Genomic DNA, 15,920 nt, shown 5'->3' with positions numbered 1-15,920 from the left:
AAGGCTTTTGACAAGATGTCACACAGAAAAGAATCCATGGTGTTAGGGACAAGGTACTGGCATAGATCAAGGATTCGCTGACTGGCACAAGGCAGAGAATGGTGGATAAAGGGGTTTTCCCAGAATGGCAGCTGGCGACGAGGGACGTTCTGCTCGGAGCACAATTGTTCATGTTATACATCAAAGATCTAGAAGGAGGAACGGAGGATGTTGTTGCTAAGTTTGCAGATGACACTAAGATGGGCAGAGAGATAGGTAGTATTGAGGAAGCAGAGAAGCTGCAGAAGGACTGGGACAAGCTAGGACAGTGGACAAAGAAGTGACATATGGAATATAGCACGGGCAAGTGAGAGGTTATGCACCTTGCAAGGAGGAATAGAGATATTAACTATTTTCTAAACAGAGAAAAGATTTGGAAATCCAAAGTGCACAGTGACTTTGGAGTTTTTGTTCAAGCAGGTTTTTTTGGCAGTTGGGAAGGCAAATGCAATAGTAGCATTTATTTCAAGAGGACTACAACACAAGAACAGGGATGGACTGCTGAGGCACATCTAAGGCTCTGGTCAGACTGCAATATTGGAATATTAAGCGCAATTTTGGGCCCCGTATCTGAAGAGATCCATAGGAGGTTTATAAGAATGATCCCAGGAATTAAAGGCTTTTCTTATAAGGAACAGTTTGAGTCTCTGGGTTTATACTCCAAGGACCTGAGAAAGATTTGGGTGGGGATGGGAAGGTAATTTCATGGAAATGTGTGAAATTCTGAGAAACTTGGATAGTGGACATGCTGCACTAGTAGGAGAGACTAATACCTGATGGCAGAGACTCAGAGTGAAGGCACTACACTTTAAATTAAGATTGAGGAGGAATTATTTCAGTCAGAAGGTGATTAAACTGTGGAACTCATTACTGCACAAGGTTGTGAACACCAAATCACTGATGATATTTAAGAAAGACAGGATCCTGATAAGCAAGAAATCAAGGGTTACAGAGAGAAGGCAGGAAAATGGAGGTTGAGGAACATATCAGTCTTAATTCAACGGTAGAGTAGACTCTATGGCCTAAATGGCCCAATTCTGCTCATATCTTGGATGTAGGCTAGAGTCACAGATGTACAGTATAGAAACAGACTCTTCGGTCCAACTTGTCCATGCCAACCAGATATCCTAAATTAATCTAGCACCATTTGCCAGCATTTGGCCCATATCCCTCCACACCCTCCCTATTTATATAACCATCCAGATGCTGTTTAAATGCTGTAATTGTGCCAGCCTCCACCAATTCGCCTGGCTGCTCATTCCATACACGCACCACCCTCTGCAGGGCAATGTCGTCCCTTAGGTTAGTTTTAAATCTTTCCTCTCTCACCTTAAACCTATGCCTCTAGTTCTGGACTCAATCACCCCAGGGAAAAGATCCTGTCTATTTACCCTATCCATGCCCCTCAATTTTATAAACCTCTATCTCTGACACTTTGGGGAAAACAACCCCATCACCAGACCATGGCAACACGACGCCTGGAAAAGCGACTCATCTTCCGCCTAGGAACCCTCCAGCCACACAGCATGAATGCAGATTTCTCCAGCTTCCTCATTTCCCCTCCCCACACCTTATCTCAGTCCCAACCCTCGGACTCAGCACCGCCTTCCTAACCTGCAATCTTCTTCCCGACCTCTCCGCCCCCACCCCCTCTCCGGCCTATTACCCTCACATTAAACTCCTCCCACCTATCGCATTCCCAACGCCACTCCCCCAAGTCCCTCCTCCCTACCTTTTATCTTAGCCTGCTTGGCACACCCTCCTCATTCCTGAAGAAGGGCTTATGCCCGAAACATCAATTCTCCTTCTCCTTCGCCTTTGATGCTGCCAAACCTGCTGCACTTTTTCAGCAACACATTTTTAAGGAAAACAACCCCAGCCTATTCGACCTCTCCCTATAGCTCAAATACTCCAACCATGGCAACATCCTTGTAAATCTTTTCTCAATCCTTTCAAGTTTCACCATCTCCTTACTATACAAGGGAGACCAGAATTGCACTCAATATTCCAACAGTAGCCAAACCAACGTCCTGTACAGCCGCAACATGACCTCCCAACTCCTGTACTCAATACTCTGAACAATAAAGGAAAGCATACCAAACACCTTCTTCACTATCCTAGCTACCTGCAATTCCACTTAAGGGTCTACGAACCTGCACCCCAAAGTCTCTGCCATTATTTGCTCATTTACCAAACTGCAGCATTCATTACGGAACAGGGACGATTGAGGTTTTATGGTTTCTATTACACTTAATGATAGAAACACTGACAAAACATTTGCTAAATTTGTATTCCCTGTTAACCACACATTGCTAGTTATTAATACATCAGACAATTGACCCTTTTGATTGAAGAGCTGCTGTCAGTTAGCAACAGAAGAGAAATACTGCTTAAAAAAAATTAGATTTTGTCAATGTTTCAGGACAGTTTGCAAGAATACCAGTTCAGAGTAAAATCAATATTTTATTGCAAGAAGAGTGTGCTAATTGGTAGGCAAGTGGACTCTAATTGTTAGAGGTGTTGCTATGGAGAATTAAGCCTTTAAGGTTGATGGTCAGTCAAATGCTACACTGTGAAATTTTAACCAAGAAGGTTGAATCTGTTCGGACAGGGCACAACCCTGAGAAACAAGCCACTGAATGGCTTTCACCTATTCTTCTGGGTTGTAACAGAAGCAATGCATGCGCATGTCATTTCTGTCTGGAAAGAACAGAGCTCTATGTACAAATATATGTATTTGACAGGACATGCAAGTGCCCCACACTCCAAGCTCAATCTACATGCCCAACATGGTTATCAATGGAACTCGAGGCAATGTGCAAGAAAAGTTGTATAGCAGTCGTGTTACCCAGAAATGCACAAAACGTACTCACCACATGACAAATTCTGGGCCAGAATGGGAAATAGTGTACTTGAATTTAGGATTATTTGCTCATGTACAAAACTACAACATTCATTATCAAAGAGGGGATGATTGTAGTTTTATGATTTCAATCATATTTAATCAACATCAGAAAACTAACAAGACTGTAAATTCAGTCAAATCAACTGACATGAGAATATATGTGCTATTAAAGGTGTATTCATGTCAGCAGTAATGAAATTATTCCTGTAACTTTTCCACTCTTTGATAAAACAAGTTTTTACTCATTTTAGAGAATGGGTTCATCAATTCGGAGTATCCCACTATTTATATCTAAAAAGATTTGAGAGTTTACTCTCAGGTTTCTTCAAGAACAAACAGTTCACAAACATTTTCTCCCCAAAGCTAAGGCAGAAATAAGATAACATACATCTGGCCGCACATTTGTCAGAGCCAAATACACACATACTAATGGCAGACCAAGAGCACAGGCTGGCAAAGATTTTTCAGTTCATGAAAATTGAAGTGATAGTGTTAGTTGTTCCTTGACAGGTCTCTATATGATAAGCCAAGGTTTGGGCCATTTAGTTCAGCGGCCTTCCTGGGTATAGGTGTACAGCGTAGAACTCCTTGATGAAAAAGATCTCATTTGCAGTCACTTCTCTCTCAGGGTGGATAACTTTTGCGGAAGTGGACATAGGGGAGAGATCGCACGAGACAAGAGTGTTTGTCAGGACTGTTGTCAGTACATATTCTCAGACTTGCCCCACCTGCTCGATGAGGCCCTTCAAGTCTCTCATTTGCATATTTCAGACAGAGATTCTATTATTTCATGTCTGTTTTGTCTGCCAAATAGGTGATTGCACTTAATGTCTCATCTCAGAAACTCAAAACTTTAGGGCTGTGCCAATCAACAGGAAAAGAGATTTGCACGCTCATTGGTTTGACTGGATTATTTTTTAAACCTCACTTCACAGAATGCAAAGTTTTAAGAATTGCAGTCGTGAGTCTGGACGGCTTTTCTTTTCCTGAAAAAAACGTTCTGTAAAGAGACTGATGTAATAAAACACATTCAGCCCGTGACAAGGTGAAGGCAAAATGTTAAGTTTTTTGTTTCAAGCAAATTGAAAATCGTCAAGAGATATTCACCACAAGTTCAGATATCAAGACTATGCTGCTGACAAGGGCCTATAGATGAATGATAGCAGTTGGTAACTGCACAGTTGGCCTAGCCATCCATCAGACCTGGTCTGACATCAAGCAATCTTCTTAAAAGTAGTTCAATATTTAACGATCATTCTCGAAGACAGTGATAACCTCAAGATCTTTTTATTCACAATCAAATACCACCTTCAAACTCTTTCATCCAATCTGTCAAGCATGAAGTGTGGGGAACTCCCATGATCAAGGTCTTTTTCCACAACAATTCAAGTCAATAATCATTATTCTTACTATTACATTTTTCGATCCTCACAGCAATTTCCCCAAGCCCACTATCATATTACCCAAACTCTCAATGTCAAACAATTCTGTTTTTTGCCTTCAAATAGCAAAACTTTCAAATTCCAAATTCCCCCAGTGCATCACTCTTTCCCTTCTTTAACTTGTTTGAAGAACATGTGACCATACAAGCTTTTTTTGCCTTTCCAAGTTGGACACTCATTTCACACCTGCCCATTTTCAAAATATTTCAGATGCTCATCCACAGGGATGAATGTAAATGCAGGTGTACTGTAGGTTATAAGCACAAATTAAACTTAATTGATTCTATCTCAAACATTACAGCAAATTGTACACCAAAAGTCGACAATGATGCATACTGAAATTTCAAGAAATTTAGAAAGTGTTCTGTGACAGTAGTCTGACTCTTGCCTGGAGATGCAATTAACAAAGCAAACAGAATACTGGGTTTGTTCATTATACCAAAGTACAAATCCCTGGAGATCGTGCTTGGGTTGGACGATTGCAACAGAAATCCACGGATGAGAAAAGTTTCATCAATTTTATTCTTGCGCCACTAAAATGGCACACAGAGGAGAAGTGTTCTTACGTGTAAAAGCTATAAAACAAGTTTGACATATTCAAACTTGACCATCTGCAAGGCTACTCTGCTTGGACAACATCTGCATGTACAGAAACCCTTCACAGCTTAGAAAGACAATTTTGAAATGTCAATGTTGTAATACAAGAAATGGGACAGCCATTTTGCAGACAGCAAAAGTCGCACAGAACAGCCATGTGATAGGTACCAGATACTTTGCTTTTGATGATGTCGGTCAAACAGTAATTATTAAAAAGGGGAATGGGTTGAATTTGGCCGTTCACTTGGCAAATTCTGCCTTAGGATCTTTTGCCTCCACCCAAGGGCATAACCTAAGTTAACATCTCGTCTAAAAGACACTATCTCTAGCTGTATTACTGACAGAGGGAATGCAGAGGAATACAACCTGCGTCACTATCACAGTGAACGAGTGTCAACCTGGATTTTGTGGTGCAATCTTACAGATATCTTTGCCAATAAACCATGGCAGACACTATTGTGAAAATAATGTTTTTTAAAATTGCAAAGCAACCCAGAAAAGGATGGTTAAAGAATAAATTCATAATCATGAAGAGTTCAAATTAATTATCAAGAAAGGTTTTTCACCCAAGTGAAAAAGAATAATAAGGTTAATTAGCCAAAGCAGAATAAGGTTAATTTGAGCTCTTGTGGTACAATGATAAAATCCCTTCTTCTGAACCAAGAGGTCTGAATTCAAGCCCCAACTGATCCAGAGGTGTGCAAAAACACCTCTGAACAGGACACGTAAAAATGTTACTCGCCGATTGGGAAATTTAGGATACCTTTGAAATTAGTTGCAATGAACGGATTTACTTTTTCTCATCCTGCACTTGTTTTGTTCCTCAGGGAAACAGCAGCCTAGCTGGATACACCCATGTTGATGATGAACTAAGAGAAGTCAATCCCAGAGGGAGACAGAAACAGCACACTTGCCAATTATATGGCAATTAACCAAGAATAACATGATCATGCTACTTTAATTGTCAAAGTTACTTAACTAATTAACTTTGTCAAGACCTCAATAGTTGTCTCACTTAGGAATATTAGGCTGTTATACAATTTAGAAGATCATACCTGCAACAATATTTAACTAAATGCATCTTTTGCATTGTCAAACTTGAATTTTACACAACAAGTGTTTGCAACAAGGTTTCCATTCGCTTTTATTAAACAAGCTCACATTCAAACAGAATGATTGTGAGGGCAGCATGCAAGATGAGAAGTCAAGTGGTCAGCAGAGTATTACAAGATACTGCACAAAGCCAAAATCACCAAGGGATACTAATATGGTAGGAACAAATTACAAGGCAGTTGTATGAATAGATAAAATGTCAAACTGCAAGAAAAATGCTACAATAGCACACTAGTTATTTGAATCTGGAGTCAAATTATACCTCGCAATTTTGTGGTCCAAACTTTTTATTTTGCCAGTATTATTTAGCAATGCAAAATGGCTTTCACTTCATGTCAGCACCATTCTCATCTAGAATGGAGATGATAGCCAAGTAACCCATCATACATGTCTCAGAGTGCAACGATGAAGGTGACAGAATGGAGTTTACACATGATACGTTACTAATCTTTACTAGAGAACTCACTCTGCTTTTAGTAGAAGTTGCTCAGTTTTGACCATGTATTCAGTTAATTTCACAATAAAAATATAAATTCTGTGACCAGTTTGTTGAATGGTATTTTTTTAAATTAAGAACTGTTGGGTAACTAAATCTGCTTTGCTTTGCAGCTTGCAGTCTTTGAATCCTCTTAAATTCTGCCTCCCCACCAGAGGCACAAGTAACAGGGAAACAACACAACAGAACATCACGAACAAAACAAAGGATCTGCGATGGCTAATTTTAGTAACAAATCAAAGGCAACTGTTCTTTAAAAAGAGATGGCCCATTTAAATGATCAACTGCATTCAGCGTTCACCTCACCTCCTGTAACTTCACACATGGGTGTAATGGCAGATTCATCAGATGGCACACTACCCAACTGCTCTGCTTCGGGAGGCATCAATCCAGGAAGTCGTAAGACAAGGGAAAATAGTCTCTGATCCCATCGAAAAGGCTCCTTGGTTAACTCACTTCCTGGCAAAGGCGAATTGAGTGGTAGGTGGAGCTGGAATGGCATAAAGAAACAGTTTACTGAATATTTTACTAGTTTGATGGACGAGCTTCACTTCTCACTGAACAGTTAACTTTTCAATAATCATTTTTATCACTAAAGTGTCCAATGCAAAGGGTCTTCATAAGCAATCATTTAAAAATAAATTGAAAATCAAATTGAGGATATATACTTCACTTCTATGCAAGACCATGCAGAGAGAATCCAGCCTGTGTTAAATCAACCAGTCACGAGCAGCATGGTCAATAAAGTGGTCCATCACCCATGTCGAGAACAGGCAGTGTGAGCGGAAAGATTGATGGGATCATTTTGTCAATTTATAAATGGACAGTCACACTGCAATTTTTAATCACTACCTTTTGTTTTAAAAGCAAGAAGCATACAGGGCGTATGTCAATTTACAGCATGATTTTGTAACAAGCAGTTTCATTATGACAACCCATCAGGTCAGGAAGACAAAAATTTGTTTTTTGCATAAATATGAAATTTTAAACCAGGCATTAACATACAAGGAGTCTGAGGTAACTGAACCACCTTAACAGCAGGTTAAGAGGTGCATATTTTCGTAATTTAAACATCATTCGCCTTTAAATAATGCAAAGGTGAGTTCATCCATCACAGTTAGAAATAACTAATGCATATGGAGTTTGAGCCTAAAACGGCCTATGAAAGGGCTAAAGGGGTTCATACGATTCACGTGAGAAGTCACTCATCCTGGTTTTATTTGAATTTCAATAATTCCTACCACTGTACAATGACAGCTCCTTCAGTACACACAGAGCACTTAACCTATCAGCTACATTATGGTGGAGTTTGCTGTTGTATGCAAATAACTACGCACAAAAATAGTCCTCCAGTGTTGGATAATGTGTGCTCAGCCCATGTTGGTATGTTATGATGTTTCACATTGTAATACTTGAGAACAGACTGATCAAATGTTGGGGATACTAAGCCAAACCAAAATCAGATCGATTGCATATTCATCGCATAATCACAGGGCTACCCCCATATCTGCGGAATAGTTTTCTGCAGGTTTGGTTACCCCCGGAAGACATGATAGGGAACGTTCCAGAGTCAGGGGCCAGCAGGTTGCCAGGAAGATAAGTTTCCCATTTAAATGAATGGGTTCACTCCTATCCACGGTTTCGGGCTTCCACAATAGGACCTGGAACATATTCCCTGCAGATACGGTGGGGGGATGGAACTACCGTATCGTCACAAAGTCAACTCAGATGCCTGCGAAAGAGATGGTTCGGATTTTAGATGCAGTCTCAACTTACTTTAAACAAGGCTGAAGGACTGGTCTCAAGATGATAAACTTTTTTTTCAGCATGTTTTACTCCATTTCAAAATGAATATGCTGGTGAATAAGTTCACTGAAATACCACAGGAGAAGCCTGGGTCAGCATAAAGGGGAGGGGATTTGAGCTAATTATCAAATTTACTTCTAATCGGAGTTAAAGTCACGAACTTTTCAAAGCATTTTTAATGTCCAAATTGATACATATGATCAAATGTCAATGCCAAGTGATATAAATGTGATATAGGCCATGGAAATTCAGAATTGTCTCAATTTATTGCATTTAACAAACAGTTCTGGCCTTTGAGGCAATCAAAAAAACCATTCTATGAACAAGAGAAACACCATGAGGGAAAACGGTCATTACAAAACTATTGATGAATACCATCATAGAAACACTTGCCTCATCCTGTATCCCGCTACTGTTTGTCAATTTGTTTCCATCAGTAATTGTAACAATAATTGATGGTTCCAGAAAGAAAGGATTTCGCCCCTAAATAAAAGCAAAAGAAAACATTCTAAGTAATTCATAATTTAAAGAAGCCGTAAAGCTGCTAATTATCTGATCAATATTGTTGTTAACATGAAATGCAAGCTAGCTATTACTTCCACTATGTTTAGGATCAATGAAAACATTCAACAACTGTGAAACCAACTGTTATGTACTCTAAGTAACAATAAGTCATTTGGACTTGGAATGCCAATGCTTTGACGACATTGACTCGTTTACCTTCAACTGCTCTTCTCAAGCTTCACTGCTTTTTCCAAGAAACAAAATTTAATCTGCAAAATGCAGGATTTCCATGCAAGAGCGCTCCTGACAGCCCCAGTGACTTGGGAGGTACCACCATACTGAAAAGTCTGGGTTCAAAACTTGTACACTACAATCACCACATTCAGGTAATCAAACTTTAAAAAGCAGGCCTGATAATGTCCTGGACTTGAAACATTATTTCTCTCTCTCCACAGATGTGCCAGATAAAATCTCAATTTATACAGTGCAGAAGGAGGACATTCAGCCTACCATGTCTGCATTAGCTCTCGAAATTAGCACCTCAATTCATGCCACAGTTTGACCAGAGAACCAACAATGGTCAGAAAACACTAAGGTGATGGGTGAAAGACATGGCGCAAATTAGGACATGGGCAGCAGAGCCCAGATGGGCACAGTTTATAGAGGGGTAGATGTTTGGTGGCTGGCACAACACTGGAATGGACAATAACCAATGCTTGAAGGACAGCGGAGTCGGAGTCAGAGGCACAGACAGGCAAAATTCTGTAGTGAAGCCAGCAGTGTCTGTGATAGAGAAAATGGGATCAAAAGCTCAGCACCATCAAATTAATATGGTTCAAGGAAAGTCCTTGCTCCATACTCCCTAAAGAAAAATAGGAAAACACAAATTCATGGCAAATGAACAGAAAGGTATTAAAATGGGAAATTGTTTTATGTTAAACGTTCCCCTGCACTTTTCTGTCATAAGGTATTTTACTTCAAGATTCAGGTTTAGAAGTGAACTGGGGTCAAGAGGATTGTCAACTTTTGGAATTCTCTTTGACGGACAACTGTGGAGGCTCAGTCTGAGTATGTTTACAGTTTAAGTGAACAGATTTCTGATTATCCGTGGCATGCAGGCTTAGGGGTAGGGTGTGAGTAAAAGGTTTGATCAGCCATGATCATACGAAAAACAGGCCAGGTTCAACAGGCTGAGCGGCCTACACCTGTTACTATTTTCCTAACCTCAGGATTAATACTTGTGCTGAGGCTAGTGCTCCCATGGTGTCGCAGTGCTGCATGTTCAAACCCCAGTCTGTGCTCCAACTGCACAGGACACATTCTCAGACCAACAGGTATATCCCCATCAAAGATGGATCAAAGCAGGATAGGGAGTTTAGAATGGCAAGCGACACCCATGCCAGAGATTTGACAGCAAGAAAACCACAATGGATCATCTACAGAAGGAAAATACACATAAGAAAGCCGACACACACATACAAATAATCATCAACACATGCCTGGGCACTCAGGTATTCAGATTTAAAATGTTTAGACCAGAGACTTTTACTTTTTCAATGAATCTTTGACTTGTATAGGCTGGTCCACTAAATGAATGAATCGAGTACAGCATTGAGTGCTTAGAGGGGAACCCATCCCATCAAATTTGACTGCCACAAAAGATATAAAGGTCCCATAATATGAATTTGTTGCAGACTGGGAGGAGCAAGGGAGGGCAGTTATCTTTCGATCAGAGAAAATGCAGAAGAGCAAAAGGTTTCGGGTTCAGTGAATATGCTCCACTATTTCATTAGCCATGATAGCTTCGAAATCAAAACTTCCACCCCCCTCAACAAATTCAACACCATCACTCCACAATTAACAGTCGCCCCACCTGAAGTGATGTTTTCTGTGTGGTCTGCTGCAGCGACTCATTCAAAATACCCACAAATGCCTATCAAAAAGAGAATGGATTTTTTGCTTGAATTTACTTTGAGGATCTCTACAACCAATTTCTAAAGTTGCCCCATGTATTTTGGACTCTTGTCAGAGGGAAAAACCCTTCTCCATTTTGACACTTTCCTTCCTGATTTTCGATACATGAATAAAGATCACTTATGACATCATCAAGGGATGGGTTATTTCACATATGACTGTACTTGCTGCAAGGCCAGTAAAGGCAACCACACAGTAAGCAAGCTCTTTCAACACAGCTTTTTCTCAACCCCACTTAAATCAATTCAGCGACTCTGACCCCATAGCTTCCGCATTGCCTCCTGTTCAAACATGAATAAAAAGAACCTTGGTTGAAAATTAAAATTAACCAAAAAAATGGTTAGCATTCACCAATCTTCCAGTATTATTCCCACATTCACCTTGCCTTACAGGATTAATGACAATACACCTCATCTCATTTATTTCTTGAGATAATCCCAAGAAGTAATGTAAAGCTTCCACGTATATTTTACCTTTCAGGGTTGTATCAATAACCTCTTCTTTGAACGGATTACATCTGGAACTGCATATTTCCCATCCTTGGGTCATGATAGGTCACCTGACCTTTCATTCTCAGGATGATTTGATCTGCATAGATGACCTGGCTTCATAACTTGAGATAAGGAGCGATCTGCTAATGAATGTTACTACAGCAAGTATGGAAGTGCCAAGTATTGAGGAAGGACCAAGTACCTCTGACCACACTTTATACATCAAAGCCTCAATACACAGTGCAATGCTCAGAAACTCCTGGCAATGCCACAAAGTACTGCAGCCCAGTCAGATTCTGAGTTTATCAGAATATTGGGGAAAAGTACTACAAGATTAAGTGGTGAATATTACCTCACTTTTAGATTGACTTTAATTCACTGGAGGATCAAAGATCTTAAACGGGTTGACACATTCCCAGTCTAATTTTGCACCTATAGGCTGCACTTCGGCAACAAAGAAACATAGAAAACAGGAAGCAGAGACCATTTTGTCCATTGACCCTGTTCCATCATTGAACACCATCATTCTGATCATTCAACTCCGTTCCCTGTTGCTACTTAAGCTCCATACCTTTTAATCCCTTTCGTTCCAAGAACTTTATCTAACTCCTTCTTGAAAACATTCTAAGTTTTGGCCTCCAGTGCTTAATGTGGCAGAGAATTCCACAGGTTCACCACTCACTAGGTGAAGAAATTTCTCATCTTAGTCCAAACAGCATCCTTAAACTGTGACACCCAATTCTGGATAATGACACCATGCAACAATCACATCAGAGTCCACAGTTACACTGATGACATCCAGTCACACCTTACACTTAACACTACCTTCTGTTTGTCATGATCTTAAATATCTAATATAGTAATAAACAGAAACTACCTCCAATTAAACATTGTGAAGATTAAAGCCAGGATTTTGACCCTACACACACACACAAACAGTTCCAAGCCATAATTTCACTACTTTTCCCAGCCACTGAAATATTCTACCACCATTGATAACTCTGGGGTTCTATTTGACATTGAGCTTAATTTCCAACCGCACATACTTTTGATGATCAAACATCTTACCCATCTCTGTCCTTGGCTCTAACAGTCTCCTACCAAAGTCCTCACCGAAGTTTACTTCTTCCCAACTCAACTATTCCAACTTGCCACTGCATCTTCTATACAGTGAACTTCTGATCACAGCTGTCTGCTTCCTGACTCCAAATAGTTTGTACATCACCTTTCCCTGATCTAACTAGATTCCTATCCAGAAAGAGCTCAAACTTAAAATTCCTATCCCTGTGTTAAAAACTTTCCAAGGCCTTGCCTTATCTAGCTCTGTAAGCTCCTCCAGTCCCTTAACTTGAGAACTCTTCCTTTAACACTCCTTACAGTACCGTGATTTCCTTGATTCCACCATTGGCACCTGTATTTTTAACGTGATCAAAAATTGCAGCCTGACTTTGATCAGCTGGGGAAGTGGATCAAGAAACAACACATGGAGTTTAATATAGATAAGTGTGAGGTCTTGCATCTTGGAAAGTCAAATCAAAGTCAGAGTTTCATGGTGAATGGTAGGATCTCAAGAAGTGTAGTGGAATAGACAGTTCTCGGAGTTCAGGTGCATAGTTCTACAAAAATGGAGTCTCAGGTAGTCAGGACAGTGAAGGTGGCTTTTGGCACACTGACCTTCATTAGTTAGGGCACTGAAGTTATGTTGCAGATATACAGGAGGTTGGTGATGCCACACTTAGGATTATTGTGTACAGTTTTGGTCACCTTGCTACAGGAAGGTTGTTATTAAACTGGAAAGAGTTCAAGAACAATTTGTAAGCATGTTGCCAGTACTCAAGCGTCTGAGTTATAGGGAGGGGTTGGACAAGCTGGGATTTTTTTTCTTTAGAGCATAGGAGACCAAGGAGGGGATCTTATATAAAAGTGTAAAGATCATGAGGGTGAATGCACTAAGCTTTTTTCCCCAAGGTTGGGGAATTGAGGACTAGAGGGCATCAGTTTAAAGTTAGAGGGAAAAGTATAAAAGGCAACCTGAGGAGCAACTTTTTTGAAATACAGAGGGTGGTAAAGACAAAGAATGAGCTACCAGCTCAAGTGGTTGAGGCTGGTACAATAACATTTAAAAGGCATTTGGACAAATACATAGATAGGCAAGGATTAGAAAAATATGGGAGAAGTGCAGTAAAATGGGGTTAGCGTGGATGGATATTTTGGCCAGCATGGACAAGTTTGGGCCAAAGGGGTGGTGTTTGTGCTGTAGGACTCCATGACTGTATTGTATAGGTCCTAAGCTCTGGAGTTCACTTCACTAACCTTGGCTCCTTTAAAACGATCATTGACCAAGTTTTGGCCACTTTCCCAAACTCTTGTATGATTCAATGTCAAATTATGTCTGATAAGCTGTGAAACCATAAGCTTCAATCTGAATTGAAGATTATGTGGATCTGTCGTCTGTAGACAATGACCAGTTCCTATTCCCTGGTGTTGTCACTGGCTTACTGAGGAAGTTGAAAGTGTTAACTTGCCTTAGTGTACTCAAATGCTTTAACAGATCAGATGGGGACTACATTCACCTTAATGAAGGAGGTAACAATTTGCCATAAGTAAGGCTGCAAGTTCAAAGCCAGAATACAGGTTAACATTTTAATTTATGCTCACAAAGCTTTCCAATACTCAAAGCCCTTGTTTTAATTGCTCCTATCCATTCAGGTGACCTGGTTGACGATGGTCAATCAGACATGTTTAATAAGATCTGCCAGTCATTAGGAAGTGCTGCATATAGCCTACATTCCTGCATCGCGCAAGCACTGAAACCTGTGTCACATTATAAATTTTGTGGTTGACACAAAGTGGTTTTGACTTGACAGCAGCATCACGCTCGTGGAGAAAAACAATTTGTGGGTTTACTGCAAAGAATCTGCGAGAGACAGGTGGATTAACCAGACCAGTGTGTTTCACCATTAGCTGTGATTCTGCTCTCATTCTCCCACTTACACAACTTATTTTTCACAAATTTAAATCTCCCTCATCTCCTACCATCACAAAAGGTTATTGATGTTATTGAAGAAAAATTGAATCCCATTTTTGTCACATGCTTAAAACTCTACCTAGAAACTGATCACAAGTGAGACTTGACTCAAGTAGTTCAGTCTTCGGGCCTCTTTTTCAAAGTCACTGACATAGTACAAAGTCATTACTGCGGTCCCAAGCTGTTCACCAGCCACATGAAGCCAAGCATGAAACAGTCTAAGCTACAGACTTCAAATCTAACCCCAGCGTCCAGAGGAAACAGCTCAAGCTGGACAACCAACCTAGAGACAAGTGTACTCCTTAGAGGGATTAATGTGCGTTTTTCTAATCACTAGTTTAGCAACTCAGTTTCCTTAGACTGGGTTTAATGAAGCACTGAAAACAGCAGGAAGTCATTGACAGACCACTCTGTCTATAGGACTTGTCAGCACCATGAATTATTATTTAATCACCAACTTCAATGTTGAATACCATTTGTATTAATGCGACCAGTTATCTGCATTACTCACTCACTGAGCATGCTCAAAGACTTAAATACTGCAGCACACATCACTTATAAACTAAGTCAGGAGAGGAAAGCTCAATTTATATTTCATTAAATAACTACAAAACAACCAAGAACAACACAACACAAATCTTAGCAGTAAAGCTTCAAAGCCTCCTTTGCTTTCAAGTAACAGCTTTCAACAGGCCCAGTTTCTGGCCAGCAATCATTTTCTGCAGTCTTGTTTTAAACAAATAATTTGCTTTCATAAAAATCGCACAATGTGATGACCTACTGGTGGCACAAAATCCTGTCCAGACATCTAATTGCCCAAATTAGGCAAGTCTTATATTTAACTCACTAAGCAAAGACTCAATGCAATTTCACATAGTTGTCATTCCAGTTATTGTCAACCCACATATTTTGTGCTTCAGCAAACAAGGTTTGCATTAAACATTCTTTAATGGCCTTATGTTTCGACAGAGTAAGGCCAATTTCATATTATACAATACCCTTTTGCTGAAAATTGAACAGAGCAAGGAAGTAACCCACGTAGTGGAGAATCTTGCTCACAATTTTATAACCCCCAGTGAACTGTATGTAGCATATTAATATCCCAGTGCATTGCTCCAAGGAAGAAGTAGGTTTGCAGAGTTTATCACACAGCAAACTGCTGACCTCAGCTGGGCTCTTGCAGAATTGCTTTGCTTCCCTGCAGGACGAGAAACAAGGATCAGCTGTGTGCATCCAAGAAGCCAGCTGAGAATATATTGGCAGGCTTGATAGACAGACTATTCAGTAAGAGAAAAAGCGTACTGGGAAATGTGGGGTAGGGCTTCTAAGTTAAAGATTTGGGAAATTAAACAAATACGGTTTTGTCGCATTTACTGTGTTATTATTCTGGATGGCAGACCTGATAGGGTTTTAACTATCAGTACTGTATTCCCATTTTGCTATTTACTTTCTGAATCGAGTCTCAAATCATTCTTTCATTTCCCATGAGACATCAAATTACGGCCATATCTGAGATCAATGTAAA

The 15,920-nt window shown here is 40.0% G+C and overlaps 1 protein-coding gene across 6 annotated transcripts in view; it reads right to left on the bottom strand.

Moving 5' to 3' along the window:
• Window positions 1-15,920, bottom strand: part of LOC140486000 (integrator complex subunit 6-like) — a 109,590-nt gene that overhangs the window by 67,926 nt on the left and 25,744 nt on the right. For 5 of the 6 annotated variants that reach the window (XR_011962495.1, XR_011962494.1, XR_011962493.1 and 2 more), the window contains exons 4-5: window positions 8,792-8,881; window positions 6,899-7,082 (exon numbers count right to left, since the gene is read on the bottom strand). Coding sequence is in view for 3 of the 6 variants with exons in the window: in XM_072584512.1 (XP_072440613.1) it covers window positions 6,899-7,082; window positions 8,792-8,881 (274 nt within the window). In the remaining 3 variants the exon portion in view is untranslated. The other variant, XM_072584515.1, reaches the window with a different exon arrangement.

The sequence above is a fragment of the Chiloscyllium punctatum genome, chromosome 15 (assembly GCF_047496795.1).
Source record: "Chiloscyllium punctatum isolate Juve2018m chromosome 15, sChiPun1.3, whole genome shotgun sequence".
In the NCBI taxonomy this organism is placed as follows: Eukaryota; Metazoa; Chordata; class Chondrichthyes; order Orectolobiformes; family Hemiscylliidae; genus Chiloscyllium; species Chiloscyllium punctatum.
The sequence above is the reverse complement of the archived record's forward strand: the minus strand, read 5'-3'. Positions and strand labels throughout refer to the sequence as shown.